Below are 17,938 nucleotides of genomic sequence, written 5' to 3'. Positions count from 1 at the left end.
CAATGTGATACCCAAGCACATATATGATGCATTGTGATACCATTGTAGTAACGGTGGCCGGAGAGAGAAGAGAGGAGGGAGGAAAGTTTTAAAATACCAAAAAAATCATTGCATTAATATTTTAATTCAAAATTGTCAAAATTATAAATTTCCTAATTTATCTATTGATTTGTGGTTAATATTGGTTTTCACAGTTACCACAAACTAATTAGTTCTCATTTGATTAGGCCCCTATATATATATATATATATATATATATGTATATATATATATACACACACACACACACTAGTTGTCAACCCGTGCAATGCAACATGATATAAAATATGAATAAACATAATCGAGAATACTGATTACTTTAGATCCATTTAGGTTGCGTTTGTTACGCAGATGAGACTGGACAACTGTGCAATGTTCTAATTTTTAGCTTAACATCGATATCTTAGTCATTTACCATTTGACATATTTTCTTGAATTTTGATAGGATAAAAAAATGCATTTTTATCCAACTTGGTCCTCTCATTGCCGACCATAATCACACCAAAGGTAGGGTGACAAGTTTTTGTTCAAATATAATTCATTGTGAAGTTGTACCAAAATTAAGATTCAACATTATCACTTACTTTACTTGGTAAAATTTTAACCCATTAAACCGCATCGTATTATTTTACAAGTAAGATTTTAGTCCATCAAAATGGCATCGTATGCAACAATTTACTCCGTAAGCACTAACCAGGTAAGAGTCGTCACCTCCTTTACCAGCGAAGAATCTCGATCCTTGTCATCGTTTTTACATAGTAAGATTCTCAATTTTTGTCATGTTCATCAAACTAATTGTTGTTCATCACAGCAGCATATGTTGAGCAATAGCAGCTCCTGAAGAACAATGTGATTATTTTTAATGCTTCTTGTTTGTTTCACATTGCAAAGCAATATTGTACTTCACATGCATTTCACAATGTGAAACAACACATGATAAGTGGTTTTAGCGATTCTCAATATTTTTGTTGTCTTCAATTATGCCCTTATATGTGTGTGTATGAAACAACGCCTTAAATCATTGTTGTAAATAAAAAACTGATTGATATATACACTCTATTTATGTCAGAATCAGGTTAAATAATGTTTTAAAAATATAAAAAAAAGTATTGTTGTTGATGCGTATGTAAGAAGAAAATCAATTAGATAAAGTGTAGTATTTAGCAATACAGAGAGGTGCATTTAGGGGCCGTTTACCTAGATGCCTATCCGTAGAAGCCAACATTATAATTTATTTTACCGGGTAAAATTGTAGTACATCAAAATGGTATCATATACAACAATTTACCCGGTAAGCACTTACCCAGGTAAGAGTTATCACCCTCACTTACCGAGTAAGACTCTCCATCTTTATCGTTGTTCTTACCGGGTAAGATTTTTGACCCTTATCATGTTCATCCGGTAAGGGAAAATTACTCAATAAACATTTACCAGATAAACTTTTAATAAACGGTCCCTTAGTTGTAGGAAATATCATATTCGTACAACTTAGAAGTCAAAATGGTCCCAATAAAATTGGAAAATAGAAAATAAAAAAATGGTGATTTGCTTGAGTGTTGAATTGAAGTCGTATAATTTTCTTGTGTGGGGATGAAGAGATGATGGTCATCATATTGAAGACATCAACACCATGTGTTAATTATTATTTTTATCATTATTTCATTAATTTAAATTAATTATTTTCGTTATAACTATGTAAAATTTAAGTATTGTTTTATATGAATATTTTACTTAAAATTATAATTTAATATATATATATATATATTGATTTTATATTTAGTTTGTTTTATATTAGAAGGGTATTCGCACAATGTAACGAGATAAATCACGATTTTAGTGTTTAGTTTTTATTCTGTCTCTATCGGTATAATACGATTTTATGTGGTTTTGAGAACACAATAATATTTTTATTTTTAAATGAATATAAATTTGAAGATAACATAAAATTTTGAAAAAAAACAAGTCGATATTAGTATCAAATTAACTATTTAATAGTCTTGTTTTTTTGTGTAACTTTTTTAATTCAATTTTTTATTATAATTTAATTTAGATTTAATAACAAAGTAATTTATTTTTGGTTTAATAATATAATTTTTTATAAAGATGGTAATCAAACATTATGTTAGAATCCAATGATTTTAATTATATTTTAGATTTTCTATATTTAAAATGGATGTTTATCCTGTATTTGATTATATTTATCTATAGTTAGTTACACGAATTTAAAAATGGAGCTTTAATMAGTTGTACTTACGTAAAATTACTTGTAACCTTGAATTTTAAGTAATATGCATTAATAAAAATTACTTTATGCATAAAAAATGGTTTTTAAGAGTTTTTGTCAAATGATATATAATATAGTATAAATGTATTTACACTGTGAAACCTTTTAATGGTATTCTTTTTCTTTCATAAACACATAAAAAATGTTCACATTGTAAAACAAATATATCTAAAACAAACCCATTGTAAAATAAGTATATGTTAATTAATTTAATAAATTCAAATCATATAAAATAACATATGATACACTGATTCTCAAGATTATTGTAATTCTATACTTATTTTAGTGATTTATAAAATAAACCAAAGGATAAGTGATCTTTGGTTGCTATTGCTTGATTTTGACCAGTCTTATGCAAAGCTGGACTCACGTCTATATGTACATCCCCACATAACATAAACCCCAAAACTCAAATATTTTTTAAACTGGTTTTTCTGTTTCATCATAAATACGTAAATATTTACAAGTTCAAAATATTTATTAAACATGTCGTTTAAAGAAGAATTGCGTTCGCCTTTGCAACCACCGACGTACGGAAACCTGATCACGATTCTCAGTATCGACGGACGAGGAGTGCGGGGAATCATCCCAAGCGTTGTCCTTGAATTTTTGGAAAGTGAACTACAGGTAATATTATTTGTGGTTTCGTTGATTATAGGTTATTTTTTGTATCGTTGCAGAAACGTCGTAATGAAAGAGTCTGACAAACTTTTTGTATGAGATAGGAATTAGATGGCGAGAATGCAAGACTTGCTGATTATTTTGATGTAATGGCTGGGACAAGCACCGGTGGTCTTGTAACGGCTATGTTAACCACTCCTAATGAAGAGAACCGTCCGGTTTTCGCAGCTAAGGATGTTAAAGATTTTTATCTTGAACATTGTCCTAAAATATTTCCACATGATAGGTATGTATTATGAATGGCAAATAATTTTTTTTTGATTAACCTGGATATCCAACCCGCTATGCGAGCCGACTAATCCCAGGACGACTAACTGCTTTGCAGATAGCCCGGAGTCACCGCATTTGAACCTCCGTGGCCACAAGGGGATTTTTATTCCTCCTTGGATTTGAACCTGGGACCTTCTGGTACTTTTTGACCTTTGGAGCCAAGCTCAAACTAATCAAACACCACCCTTATCTTTGATGAAAACTTCCTCTTGGAGCATGCTTTCAAGATTTATAATCGTGTTTTTAGTTTTTAAAAGTACTCGTTTGTTAACAAAAACAACTGATAGAACAATTTAATAACGACTTGTAGTTTTGTTCACGTTAATTTCTGATTTTGCTCATGTTGTAAAACCCGACTTAATTTTAAGATTTTATTCACGTTGTCAAGAAATCTCTGATTCTAGACGCTAATGTTGTAGCGATGAATTGGAAGATTGTTAATTATGTGATTCGTCATCTCAAATATCCATGTTTTTGGTGCAATATATGTAGCAATCCGTTGGCTCCTGCTACAAAAGTGGTCAAAGCTTTATCGGGACCGAAACATAACGGTGAACACCTACACAAAGTTATTCGAGAAAAACTACAAGAAAGACGACTCAATGAAGAATTAACGAATGTCGTGATTCCAACTTTCGACATCAAATACTTGCAACCTACGATCTTCTCAAGCTATGAGGTATCAAGCTATCTATCTTTTATGTTATGTGCTCATAAAATCATCAAACCGCAAATGTTAGGATATGAAATTGAGAAAATGGGAATTTGTTTTTTCAAATAAATTTTAGAAAAAAGTTGTGAGAATAATAGCATACTGATATTCATATTTGATCAGTTAAAGAAGAATCCTAGTCTTGATGCCAAGTTATCTGATATATGCATCAGAACGTCAGCAGCCCCAACTTATCTTCCTTCTCATTCGTTTCAAACTGAAGATCCCGAAGGAAAATTACTTAGAGATTTCAATCTTATTGATGGTGGAGTAGCTGCCAACAATCCCGTATGTCTTATTAACTAGCAAATATGTGTAAACAATCGTTATACAAAAAAATCTGTAAATAACTTACGAAGGGAACTACTAATATATGTATTTTAAATTGGGCTAATTAATCATTTTTTTCTGTAGACTTTGGTTGCGATAAGTGAAGTAACAAAAGAAATAACCAGTGGAAGTCCCAATTTCTTCCCGATAAAGCCCACAGAATACAGCCGGTTTCTAGTTCTATCAATGGGCACAGGGTCACTGGAATTTCAAGAGAAGTATGATGCTACAAAGTCCTCCAACTGGGGTATTTTGGGGTGGTTGGCTGGTGGTGGCTCGACTCCTTTAGTGGACGTTTTTACTCAGGCGAGTGGAGATATGGTCGACTATCATATCTCTATCGTCTTCCAAGCTCTTCATTCACAAGATAATTATCTTCGCATTCAGGTATTTTTGCGTTCCATTTCTAGCGATAACTTGAAAATACTTGAAGTTATAATGTCTATCAGGCCTTGTAATGAACAAAAAAAGAAAAAGAAAATTGTTTAATCGAAAGAAATTATTATAACTGATTTTTATCAAACTGTAAAAACTGAACACAACTATAATGATAAAAAGTATTATTTTCTTTGTCGTGTTTTAGGATGACACCTTAAGTGGGGATCTAGCTTCCATGGATTTGGCGACCGAAGAGAACTTGGAGAATCTTGTGAAAGTGAGTGAGGACTTGTTGAAGAAACCAGTGAACCATACCATCAGACTACGAACGAGATGGCTTTAAAAAAGTATATTACTTTATGAAATATTTTATAGTTTTATCTAGATTTTTGAATCATATGTTGGTTTGAATGTTTCTTTTTTATATTGAATACTATAGGTTTGTGGGAATACATCACAACGAGAAGAATGTTCGAGAACTTAGATCGCCAAGTACGAATAAAGGACGGGTTAGTCGAAGCGATTCGATCGAAGACCGAATTGCACGTTCTCAAAGAGTGCCTGCACTCTCGAACACAATTAATCACTCTCTTCCAGACTTACATGAGCTCAAGTGGGACTAAGATTTTGTTTGTTGTGCACGGGGAATTTATCATATTCATTATTTTTTCAGTTATCTTGTCTGACTAAAAACATAAATAACCAATAAAATCGTACAGTTAATGAAATCCATATGATAAATTATTAAATGTTGACACATTTCCTTTGGAAGGATTATAAGATGTTTGTGAACAGATATTTGCATGCATAGTGATACGGTGAACGATTTTTATAAACCTGCGTATATGAGCAATTTTTACATGAAATACCTCAACAAAATCCAATAGGGTCGTGAATTTAACAACCATACAAACCTGTAGTCGCCCTAAGGGACTCAAACCTTTAAACAGTTGAAAATTCACGTGGCATTTGAATCTATGACCAATAATAATCAAGTCTTAAGTTGTATCCACTTTGATCGCTAACAAATTGCATAGAAAGATAGATATTAATCCTGATGGCAAACCATGCAAGTATATTGGTTTCTTGTAATATAACCATTTTACACGGTCCAATCAATTATAAAATTTTTAATAACGCTACATAAGAGTGAATTATAATCTCCGTCCTTTTGGGTTGTTAATAATTTTGATTTTCGTCCTTATGGTTTAACAATTGCGATTTTGATCCTTATGGTTTGTAATTTATTGCTATTTTCGTTCATAAACTAATTCCTACATTTAAGTGTAAGGGGACCAAAACAGTAAAAAAATGTAAACCATAGCGACTGAAATAACAATAAATTACAAATCATAAGGACCAAAATAACAATGAATTATAAATCATAGAGATGAAAACTATAACTTTTAAACTATAAGGATGAAAATCATAATTTTTAATAACCCACATGGATGAAAAACTTAATTGACTCTAAAAATATTTTTATTCGTGTAAAATATTTCCTAAAAGAAGGGGTTGGAGTGTAATTTTAGGAAAATTAAAGGGTAACAATGTAAATTATTGGGGAGGAGAAAATAGATGCCGTGGACGAAAAACGACTGCATCGCCGCCTCTTTACGGCGATCGTCTATGCCGTCCCTTTCCCCATTTTGCGCAGATTTTCCTCTTTTTCTCTTGAATTTTCTACTATAATGCTCCGTCGTATAGTTCCTAGTAGAACCACCGTCAACCACCGTCGCGTATATCTATCTAACTGTAATCGCCACCGCTTCTTCTCTGCTAATCCTTCAGATTGCAATTCAAAAGATTCAACCGGTTACGCCCATGACCTCAACGGTTCACAAGATTCCCTTCCGCCACCACAACTTCCGGTTCTCCATCGCCTCCGCCCTAGTTCTCTGTCTCCTCTTTCTCGCACTTCTCCTTTTGCCTTATCAGCAACAGTGATATCCGCTGCGGCTGTTCTTGCTGCCTCTTATGTCATTTTATTTGATGACAGCCAAATTAAGGAAGAACAGCCGAATAACAAGCGCTTGTTTGATGATTTTGAGCACGCGGTTGAACGGTCGAAGGAGTCGTTGAAGAGAGTTGTGAATACGATGAAGCATACCGGTGTTGCGGCATCGGTTCTTTGGAAGTCTCTTCGTTCTGTTTTGTCTTCGGCGAACCATGAAGTTTGGTCAGGGTTTGAGGTTAGGGTTGCGGCGTTGTTGGCGGATATTGCGGCGGCGAATGAGAGCCGGAGGGCTGCGATTGTAGGCGCTGGTGGTGGTGTGGTGTTGGATTGGTTATTGGAGTCTGTGGCGCTCACCGGAGGAGGAAACTATGGGACTCAGGCGGAGTCGGCTAGGGCACTGGCATACTTGATTGCTGATCCTAATGTGTGTGAGGCTGTTCTTGGTAGGTCTCATGCTATCCCCAATCTTCTGAGGTTCATATTCTTTGCTCAACCACATCAATCGGAAAAGGTATTTCTGTTATCATTGGGCAACAGCATTTTCTGTATAGTAGTGCATTGTGTGTTAGCAAGTGTAAGACGTATAGCATATGCAAAAATGTAGCTTATATTATCTAATGTTGAAGTATGATCTTGTTTATGGCTTTGAATTAGTATGTTGGATGAGTCTTTGTTTGGTAGTTATACTCAGTGAGCTTTCATTTATGTTTTGTGGTGGTTTTGTTTTTTCTGGCATGTTTGTATGCCATAAAACTACCATTTCATATTTTCCTTCTGGATATTGTAGTCTGATAAGGCTCTTTTATCTTCCAACTGCTTTCTAGCAACAAAATTGCTGGTCAGGGAGGGGGACTACCTTGTTCTATATCAGCCTGGGTTGATATTGTCAAGGCTCTTTTTAGCTATATGCATTACAATCAGGCCAGGGAAGTTGGAGCTAATCTCAAGTTTGTAATGCGATCGGATGTTCTAGGCTCCACTTGCACTACAAGCCTACACTCGTTTATTCAACTAGTATATGGTCTAGGCTAATGGGCGGAATTCCTAGTAAACGTGAGTTATCAACTTGTATTTACTGCTTCTGTGCTCTGTGTACCTATTATTTGTTGTTCCTACCGATGAATGCACTATAAAGTGTTGCTTATATGGGTGGTTTCACTGCAGGTGACGTCAAGATAAAACTACTAAACCTCGTCATTTAAGAAATAGGAAAAGATGAGCTCCACCAAACATAACTAACAACTCGTTAACCATTGCTGGTGATGTATAAAGTATAACTAACAATCTAGTAAATGGAAGTGTTCAACATTACTAATTCAATGCTGTAGAATTGTGATTGCACTTTACCATCCTTCTTAATCTTGATTTATTGGAGTAGTCATTTCCATCATGCAGTTTAACATAACAATTTTATATGGAATGCACCATTAATTGACAAATTTTTTTTACATAAAAAGCACCTCAATTTAATTTTTGTAGGCATGTACATGCTCGACTTTTGGGGATAGATTTGTCCACTACGTTCCTGCAATCAACAAACTCAGCCACGCATACACATTGAATCATCCTTTTAGGTATTAGACTTATTAGCCAACATCATTGTCAAACTTTTAAATATGAACCTTTCATCAGGCTCAAGTTGGATGAATGGAATGGCTAAACTACCAAATCGGAATGTGGAGTATGTTGAAGTGTAATCCTGATTTTATAGCTTTGAACATTATTGTCTAACGAGTCTAAGCAGGTTGCTAATTTGCTTAGTGGGTTTGGTATTTTTAGTTGTCTATTAGGTTTACATATTTTTTGGGCACGGATCCAATTTTTTCTGGGTATTACATAAAAATAAGATTTCATGGGTTCTTTTTGTAATTTACTGAAGGTATAGTGGCATACTACTGCAGAACTTAACTCATTAGGGCAAACTATCCTTCTTTTATTAGCTCTCACCCATTCTCTCTCTCCCTCATTACATACAAAGATACCCTCTGTTTCTTTTATAACTCAACATTAGATAAATTCCTTAAACTTTAGCTCTGCCTGTGGAATCATTCATGAAACTTTAGGTGATTGAGTTTATACTTTTATTGCTGAAAGAAAAAGAAGAAGAAAGACTGTTGTTGTGAAATACTTAAAATCTTTGGAAAATCAGAAATTGATGACATTTATGGATGTTTAGTGGCTAGTGGCAGAATTACTCTATCGTAGGAGACTCAAATTCATTACTACTGCAGTTGATTGGCATTCTTCTTTCTACCTACTTTAGGTTTTTCATAATAAAATAAGGAACATATGGAAATCAAAATTTCAGCTATTTGCAGTCTGTTTTGTGCATTGTTCTTTACATCTTCGGCACTAGTTTTCCATAGTTTTTCTCAAATCATTGCCAGCCTCTGTTGCTTCTGGCAGATCGATGCTCTCAAGTCTCTTCCCAACCCGCTTCATTTCTCCTTTGCAGCCTCATATTCTTATTGGTGCTGCACCACCACTGTTTCACCATGTTTATCAATACTGTCGACGACCACCTTCAGTATTCTTCTCAATCCTTTTCCGGCAAGGCAGCGTCATAGTTGTCGGACTCTTTCACCCTCTCCTAAGAACCCCCTTCCCTTTTCATCATTTTGCCCTGTTAGTTGGGGCTTTATCGGGTGGCTTAGGATTTGATGGCTACATGTGGGTAAGTTTATGACACGAGGACGCATTCTGGTGGATCATTTTCTGCTTCCCTCTCCATTGACTCGTGCTTGGAGGGTTAAATCTTGGTTCAATTTTCTGCAACTGGCTGCTTCGTGGTTCTGGTGGTGTTTTAATTGTTTATATAGTATGTGCTTCTAACCATTGATTCTTCATAATTCTCAATATTTCTAGGCTTTTGTTTGTGATTGTAGGATTGGACCTCCGACTAGAGATTGACCTATAAGTGTTTCAATGGATTATTTTGATATGAGTTGAATAATCTCATAATTTTCTTATTATGCTAGTTTGTCTATCTACTTAGAAAATACAGGCTGTATGCGCACCCAGATTTTGTATTTTGGAAAATGCCAAACACAGGCCCTATAAGTATCACATCCATCCATGCTTCCTAGTCTGTTATCAGCGGATTAGAATAATTTGTATTTTGTGTATTGTGATTCAAATAAGATCTATTCCAAATGTGCCTCTGAATGTTGATTTTTGGTCATTAAGTATGGCCATTCTGTTTGGATGGCTTTCAATGGAGTGAGACTTTATGACGAACCAAAGTTAGGAACTTTTATGTATTTAACCAATTGAAGCGCCAGAACTTTGTGCTTAGAGCCTCTGGTGTTGATGGAGGACTATAGCTATGTGAATATAGGTGGTTTAACTTATGGTTCTGGATTGATCGGTAACACACCATGTCTAGATCGAGAAGCACTTCTATTTTGTTCTTCCTATTTTCCTTAACCGATTGAAATGAAAAATTTCCGACCATCCTGCCCTCACTCCCTTTTTTCTCACCTAGTTACTGGCTTTTTTCTCTAACAACCCTGCTTTGAAATTCTAGGTAAATGGACTTGCTACTTGTCCACCTTATAAAAGCTACATGCATAAATAAATGAAGTTACTCACAGCTTGTATTGGAAATTAGCGTTTGATTAATTTCATATACACGTATAGATATACATATACAAGTTTATCCAGAATAACTTTTTGTTGATATAGCATTTTCATGAAAGCAGCAACCACGGCGCAGTTCGTTCGATATTTCTGATCCTTCGAGAGGCAGGAGCATGCTTGTTGCAGCAATCATGGATATTGTCACTTCCAACTGTGACAACGTGGACAAGATCAGGCTTAAGCCCAAGCTATCAGGGGCTGCTGCAATGAGAGATATTGCAGCTGCACTTCAGGTTGTTGAAGAAGGTGGCATGCTGATGGATGAGCCACCAGGTAGTCAGGATGATGACGATGGTGGAACTGGATTGAAGGGAATTGGAATGAAAGTTCTTGGAGGTACTACGGTTGTGGGCCTTTCCCGAACTAATGGGTCAATTGAGTTGGAGGAATCTAATGCCACTCACTCCGCATCTTTTAAATCTACTGCAAAAGCTCTCACCCTTAACAAATTAAATGATAGCTCTCCTGCACATACAAGTTTGTCATCAGCTGTTATCCCTGGATTATGGGATGATTTGCATTCTCAACATGTTGCTGTTCCATTTGCTGCATGGGCTTTGGCAAATTGGGCAATGGCCTCAGATGTGAATAGATCCCATATCCAAGAACTTGACCAAGATGGGCATGCTGTCATGTCTGCTTTGGTTGCTCCTGAGAGATCTGTGAAATGGCATGGGAGTTTAGTTGCTCGGTTATTGTTAGAAGACCGAAATCTTCCCATGAATGATTTTGTTTCCGATTGGAGTTCTAGCCTTCTTACAACTGTGTCTCAAGCGAGCAAAACTGATGATGTCTCTTTGACTAGGGTGGCTTTGTCTGCATTTTTAGTATCTATTGAGAGGTCCCCTGGGGCTCGAAAGGCAGTTATGGAAAAAGGTCTTCATCTAATGAGGGAAACTGCTAAACGAACAATGGATCACAAGTTCGTACAAGAAGCATTAGCAAAAGGTCTAGAATCACTTTGTTCAGGGGACATGCATTTGTCTCTTCAGGAAGGACAGAAGTGGTCTTGCATCTTGATGCAGTGGGTATTCAGAGAGACTTCAACTGATGCTATTAGATCTTCTGCCATAACAATCCTTTCTCGCATTTGTGAAGACTATGGACCATCTTCTGTACCAATTTCTCAAGGTTGGTTAGCTATTATGCTTTCTGACATTCTGAAATCCAGGAAGTTATCTCTTAAAGGGAGTGCTCAGCCTAGGGACAAAGTGAAGGTTTGTAGCTGTGTTGTCTATTTCATATGTTGGTTACTGCATGCCCATCCTCCCAAAATGATTGCTTTACTTCCCCTTTTTGGGATGCTATCTATTTTTGGTTCCTAGGCTGCACATATTGTTCAATTTGAGCTGTAGTTATATGTGTTGTATCAACTCCTTTTTTTATGGTAATTGATGAAGACAACTAATTCTTGCAGACTCAAATCGATCAGGCAAATGTGGTTTCTGGCACACAGAGTGTCAACCAATTGGCTAGTGCTGTGGTTAATTTGGCTGCCAATCAGCTGGGAACAGAATCTGTTAATGGTGATTTGTATTCTTTAGCAGATTTTCTCAGCCTTGAACCCCTTGTTGGAGCATACAAAAATCTGAAGAAAGACAGCTTGCCTAAAGTGAATGCTGCAGATTCTGCACTGGCAACTCTGAAGGGGATCAAAGCCATGACAGAGATTTGCAGCGATGACTTGTTTTGTCAAGACGAAATAGTTGATTATGGTGTAATTCCTTTGTTGCGTCGCTTTCTATTAAGAGATGATTACGAGAAATTATCAGCAACTGAAGCATATGATGCATCCAGAGACATGGAAGCCAGGGATCATGGCGAGTCCTCCGTTTCTGATGCACGTGATCCATCTAGCGTCCGTGTGCCACCCACAGCTCATGTCCGCAGACATGCAGCTCGGTTGTTAACAGTGCTCTCAGTCCATCCAAAAGCCAAGAAGTTGATACTAGATGATAACGCTTGGTGTAATTGGCTTGAGGAATGTGCAAATGGAAAGATCGCTGGATGCAATGACCTCAAAACTCAGAGTTATGCTAGAGCAACATTGTTAAATATCTTCTGCAATGATGATGATTCTGGAGATGTTGTTAATAATGGTCGTCCTGGTGGCACGGATAAAAATCATAGTTGTGCTCGTTATCCGGAGATGTTCTTTTTAATCAACCCTGAACTATCTCACTGGGAATGTCCTAGAAAAGGAAGGCAGGAGTCTGCAGTAGATACATCAACAGAAAATGAAAATCAAATTGATCCCTTTATAAGAGTGGACAAGGAGGCTATTGATGTTGAGAATGGCCCCTTTACTAAAGTTCCCCGTGATGCCAGCATCCCTAATTCTAATACTAGATCAGAGAGTCACACAGGAGATCCTTCATTCGACGTCATCTTTGTTCATGGGCTGCGTGGTGGACCATTTAAGACTTGGCGGTTATCTGAGTGCAAATCATCATCTAAATCTGGCCTCGTGGAAAAGATTGATGAAGAGGCAGGAAAACAAGGAACTTTTTGGCCTGGAGAGTGGCTTTCAGCAGACTTCCCTCATGCTCGTTTGTTTACTCTTAAGTACAAGGTTTGTGATCATAGAGGTGTCAGTTTAAAATGCATTCTACTTCTTTTGTGCCTACATGATTATAACTGATTTTTGACTAATATCTTTTTCAGACAAATCTTACACAGTGGTCTGGATCAAGCTTACCTCTCCAGGTTTGTGTTCTTTGACATAAAGTACATCTGTACATGTTGCTTGGGTTGTTGATGCTAAATTGTTGGGATATTTGTTCTAGCAGTGGCATATTGTGTTATCACTCCAAAAACCAATATTGATGATGGAGTCAGTGGCTTCCGGCGAATTTAATGTGTGTTTGCTAAGAATGAACTGTTCCTGGGTATGAGATGAAACCTGCATACGTGAAACCCTTGTCACACATCCCAGCGACAGGGTCTTTTAGCTAGATTACCTTGTTTTTTTTCAGAGAGATCTTCTAATGATTAATGTGCATCAGTTTTGCAATGCACTAACCTGGAGTGGACTTGTAGCCCCAAAAGGTTGGATCTTTAGCCATCTTGGTTGTTCTCTATGAGCACCTGCTCTGTATTCTATCTCCGTTTGTGGTGGGTTGCTTATCAGGGAATGTGTGTGAATCGCGGTGAAGCAGAGCATGCAGAGTCGATCAAACCAAACCAAACGAACCCAATATGTCCTACCTAGAGGTGGGGTCTGCGAAGGGTGAAATGTACGCAGACCTGACCTCTACCCTGTAGAGTAGAGTAACTGTTTCCATGAAGACCCTCGGCTTGTGCAAAGTGTACGACAAGAAATGATAAAGCTTGCTAAAAAAATAAATAATAAATAAATAAATACAGTGTCAATTGAGAATCATATTATTGTTAGTAGGTTCTACTCTGTAATAAATAAAGAGCATGCCAATTGATGGAAAACGCCGATTGACAATCATTATTGGTAGATTTTTATCATTATAGGTAGAAGTATTATTAGAAAGAAGTTCAATTTTTTTGTTAAAATGAGTTTATCCTAGTCATCCTTAATTATGGTATATTACAGTTTTATCTTGGTGAGTTCTTTGCAAGCTTTTCATGTTTAGGGATCTAATCCCATTTCTTACACAGTGAACTAATTATGGAATTACAATTTTATCTTTGTTAGTTCTTTATAGCCTTGGAGGTCTTTTGATTATTTAGAAGTCTAAGTAACTATAAGATGGCTCTTAAATAACATTTGATGCACAACTATGCAAATTTATATTTGTGATTATACTTCTTAAGACTGTGTTTTAGTACGATTCTATAAAAATGGTGGTATGTCTTATGTGAAACCTGGTAAAAGTACCTTTCGAACACAGATTTGAGTTAAACAAATAATGGTCGGCATGTTTCTCAATAAAATACTCCGGGACAGTAACCCAGTTCCTATCATACACATAAACCTGAAGACCAAAAGCAAGATATAAAATGTCTGTTGTAAGTTAAAATGTCACTAGCAAATCCAGTTTGGGAGAAAAGTTGAAATCAATAAATAGCTCACCATATTTTGGGACGGGAAGTACTTGAAGATCTAAGTTGAGGTCTTCCATCTTTTCCCTCTTCTCCTCTACCATCTTCCCATCTTTGACGTCATGCGTTCCCTTGGGTTGGCAATTGGCTATAGCTAGTTCATTCTGAATTGGCCCTCCCTCTGTCGGCTTCCACATTGTTTTGGTGGGTTTGAATTGTTTCTGTCGCTATGTTTAACTATATGGCTCCATTTATAAATTTGAATTAGGCTATGGATGACTGAGATATATGGTATCGGCTCTCTACCTCACATGGATAATGCTTTTTCTCACAATCAGTTGCATTTGTATGTCCGTAACCATGGGAGAGGTGCCAATACTGAATTGATAAGAATCTAGTTGTCAACATATAAGGAAAATTGACAATCCATTTGGAACCATTCGGTGTGTAGATTGGATCCAGGGCTTCATGACCTACACTTGATGATGTGACTGATGTCAACATAGACGTCCAGCGCTTCATGACCTACACTGTATTATATGTGCATGTCTAATGCTCATGGCACACGAGGGATGTGTTGAGGCTACAGATCCTCATTGGGCATGAAAGATCCCCAACAAATGTACTTACTACCAGTTGATTTCAACATTTGACTTGCATATCGATAGATCGCTCAACATTTTACAGTTCAGATGTTCATTCTGGGTGCTGGGTCTATCAGCTTAGACGAATTTTATAAGCCTATTTTCATTAATGACATATTATTCTGTGCTGCTTGAGATCAACTGGCATATGGATTTTGCAGGAAGTTAGTTCCATGCTGCTGGAAAAGCTAATTGCAGCACGCATTGGAGATCGACCAGTTATATTCGTAACTCATAGGTTTGTATAATAGTTTCCATTTTTTCACCTTATGCTCAGTGGCTTTGCTAAATTGAATAACCATGGATGAAATCAAGCCAAGTTACAACAAGATCACATCTGTTAGCATTTTGTCATTGATCCACTTGACACCCTAGGTTTCATAAAAAAGTTAAATAATACTTTCATACGCTTGTTTATAGGAGAGACAAGTTGCACAATTGCAAATTTATCGATCCGCTTAAGATTAGAATATCCAATTAGGGAAACAACACCAACACCCTCCTCTCATCCCCCACCCCACCACGGCATTTAGAAAGAAGTGAAAAAGAGAATATAATGATTCAATTCTTTCTCCTTGTCTGCAGTCCATTTTAGTACATTGTTAATCTGGAAATAGTTATGTATTGCAGCATGGGGGGCTTAGTTGTGAAGCAAATGCTGCATCAGGCAAGTGCAGAAAACAGAGGCAATCTTGTCAGAAACACTGTTGGTGTGGTATGTTCTAGTGAATAAAGTTCGATAATGTTGCATATAAAAATTCCACTTCTAATCAATGTTATTAATATTCATCTGGTTTTAGGTGTTCTACAGTTGCCCACATTTTGGTAGCAAACTTGCGGACATGCCGTGGCGAATGGGTTATGTGTTTCGGCCAGCACCATCGGTTAGCACTTAGCACCTCCACCAAATTTGAGTCTAAAATCCCTTCCCCTTGGATATTATCAACTAACTGAAGACCAATCAAGTAAAAGTGGTGTGGTGTTGTCTGGCTTTAACGATTATTGCAATGTGTTTATTTCTATTTTGTCAGATAGGCGAGTTGAGAAGTGGGTCTACAAGATTAGTGGAGCTTAACGATTTTCTTCATGATCTACATAAAAAAGGGTCGCTCGATGTTCTCAGTTTCTGTGAGGTAGTACCATAAGTCATCCGGATTCAATATGCAGATGCTGTATGCTTTTGGATGGACGTGTCCATGTTTGTTTGGGAGTCTAATTGGCTGTTGAATGTTCTACAGACTAAAGTAACTCCAATAGTTGAAGGCTATGGGGGATGGGCTTTTCGGCTGGAAATAGTTCCAATTGAATCGGCATATCCTGGATACGGGGAACTTGTTGTAAGTTTTCAAATACTAAAACTTTTCTTCTCATTCGAACATGCATAAAATTGCCTTCCCATTGATAGTAAGAAGCAGTAGAAGATACACTGAGATACAGAAAAAGTAATAATGCAAGGCAAAACACACATAATGAGGTCTGGTAGGGTAAAAAAGTTACAGGTAAATTTGCTTGTTTTGGAAGTTGACAGGGGTCAACAGACTCCGCCATGTTCGTTGTGGGTCTGCACCTGACCCTAGTCCTGTGTCTTGAGAACCTCCAGCTAGCATAATTTTTTTTTTATAAATTCTGTATTTCCAATTTTGCCACTAAGTGATAACGTTGACAACATTTGTGGCATTAGCATGATACTACCTCGGTACCTCCTTCTCAAAGTAAATGTCCACGATGAAAAAGGCACACTACTTTAGAAATGTGTAATCGTTACAATTTTTAATTGATTAAATGACAATTTTGCCCTTACTAATAAAGAGATAATTAATTTCTCCATCTCATGATTAAGGGTGGAATTGGGAAGTAGACATTAACTTTTAAAAATGGACACTATAAACTAAAATAGAAATGTAGACACTTATGAGGGAATACCAATATTACCAGTAGTGTCGGTGATTACTTGCAGCAGCAGCTGATGGAATAATTTTTATTGTACGTAATAAACTATGTAGATTTTATTGAAACAAAGCATTTAGAAGCAAAATAATAATCAAAGGCTCTTAATGTTTCATTCGAAAAAATGCTTAGTCAGAGCCGATTGTGCAGGTACTGGAGTCGACTGATCATGTAAATTCATGCAAACCTATTAGCCGAACCGATCCTTCTTACAGTGAAACGTTGCGTTTTTTGCTCAAACTTAGAGATGCACATCGATGAAGAGCGCACCCTCTGTAGATAACCATAACACCAAGTACGGAGCGAAAGCTAAACACGATTGGTTGACGAAATGGCATGTTGCACAGGTAGAGCGGCTAGATTGTTCAAACGAGAATACAGAATTTACCATTTTAGTCCCATTTTGCCCTCTTGGTAATTTTTTGACAGGTTCTTATGCTGCTGCTAGAATGCTATTATGAAACTGATGGCTGTTGTATGTAACAAATGAGAAGAATAAAAACAGGAACCAAAATCTTGGATTTCTTATGTCATTGGGGTTGTAAATATTACCATATTTATTTTATTTTATTTTTATTCAAGTGTATTTGGATATTTGGTAAATAATTAAATAGTTTTGTTAAGTCCATATGTTTAAGTAAATAAATAAGATGCAAAAATGCTTCTAATTTTTAGTATGCTTTTTTGGTATATGCATTATATTATAAAACATTTAATAAAAACTCTTAAAAATTATTTTTTATGTATGAAATACTGTTTATTGATGCATATTACTTAAAATTTAAGATTACAAGTAATTTTATGCAAGTATAATTTATTAAAGCTCCAATTTTAAATTTGTGTAACTAACTGTTGATAAACATAATTTTATATAGGATAAACATCCATTTTTAAATATAAAAAATTTAAAATATAATTAAGATAATTATTGAGTTATAAAAGAATGTTTAATTATTGTCTTTATAAAAAAATTATATTATTAAACTAAAATTAAATTAATTTGTTATTAAATCTAAATTAAATTATGATAAAAACATTAAATT

The 17,938-nt window shown here is 36.0% G+C and overlaps 1 protein-coding gene and 1 pseudogene across 10 annotated transcripts; both read left to right on the top strand.

The window, feature by feature from the left end:
• The first annotated feature begins 2,745 nt into the window (after positions 1–2,745).
• LOC112511347 lies at positions 2,746–5,377 on the top strand (annotated as a pseudogene).
• Positions 5,378–6,332: 955 nt separating this feature from the next.
• Positions 6,333–17,474, top strand: LOC112511095. 10 transcript variants are annotated; one of them, XR_003069062.1, is made up of 11 exons: positions 6,333–7,162; positions 10,353–11,507; positions 11,708–12,862; positions 12,955–12,996; positions 15,110–15,186; positions 15,579–15,663; positions 15,749–15,832; positions 15,980–16,081; positions 16,187–16,285; positions 17,046–17,242; positions 17,325–17,474. XR_003069062.1 is itself a non-coding variant. In XM_025116510.1 (10 exons), exons 1-10 carry the CDS (start codon positions 6,386–6,388, stop codon positions 17,154–17,156), a joined length of 3,687 nt encoding a protein of 1,228 aa, XP_024972278.1. In that variant the 5' UTR covers positions 6,333–6,385; the 3' UTR covers positions 17,157–17,474. The 10 variants fall into 10 exon arrangements, 6 of the variants coding, with proteins under 6 accessions (XP_024972278.1, XP_024972279.1, XP_024972280.1 ...); XR_003069063.1 differs by having other exon boundaries at positions 15,566–15,663; positions 15,760–15,832; positions 17,046–17,474; XR_003069064.1 differs by having other exon boundaries at positions 15,566–15,663; positions 17,046–17,474.
• Positions 17,475–17,938: the final 464 nt, after the last annotated feature.

The sequence above is a fragment of the Cynara cardunculus genome (assembly GCF_001531365.2).
Source record: "Cynara cardunculus var. scolymus isolate 2C chromosome LG 4, CcrdV1, whole genome shotgun sequence".
NCBI classification, from domain to species: Eukaryota; Viridiplantae; Streptophyta; class Magnoliopsida; order Asterales; family Asteraceae; genus Cynara; species Cynara cardunculus.
The sequence above is the reverse complement of the archived record's forward strand: the minus strand, read 5'-3'. Positions and strand labels throughout refer to the sequence as shown.

Coding starts and splice junctions, on each gene's coding strand:
- LOC112511095 (XM_025116510.1), top strand. CDS start 6,386: ATGCTCCGTCGTATAGTTCCTAGTAGAACCACCGTCAACCACCGTCGC. Junction 11,508..11,707: donor AGCCTAGGGACAAAGTGAAG/GTTTGTAGCTGT, acceptor TAATTCTTGCAG/ACTCAAATCGATCAGGCAAA. Junction 16,286..17,045: donor CTGGATACGGGGAACTTGTT/GTAAGTTTTCAA, acceptor CCGATTGTGCAG/GTACTGGAGTCGACTGATCA.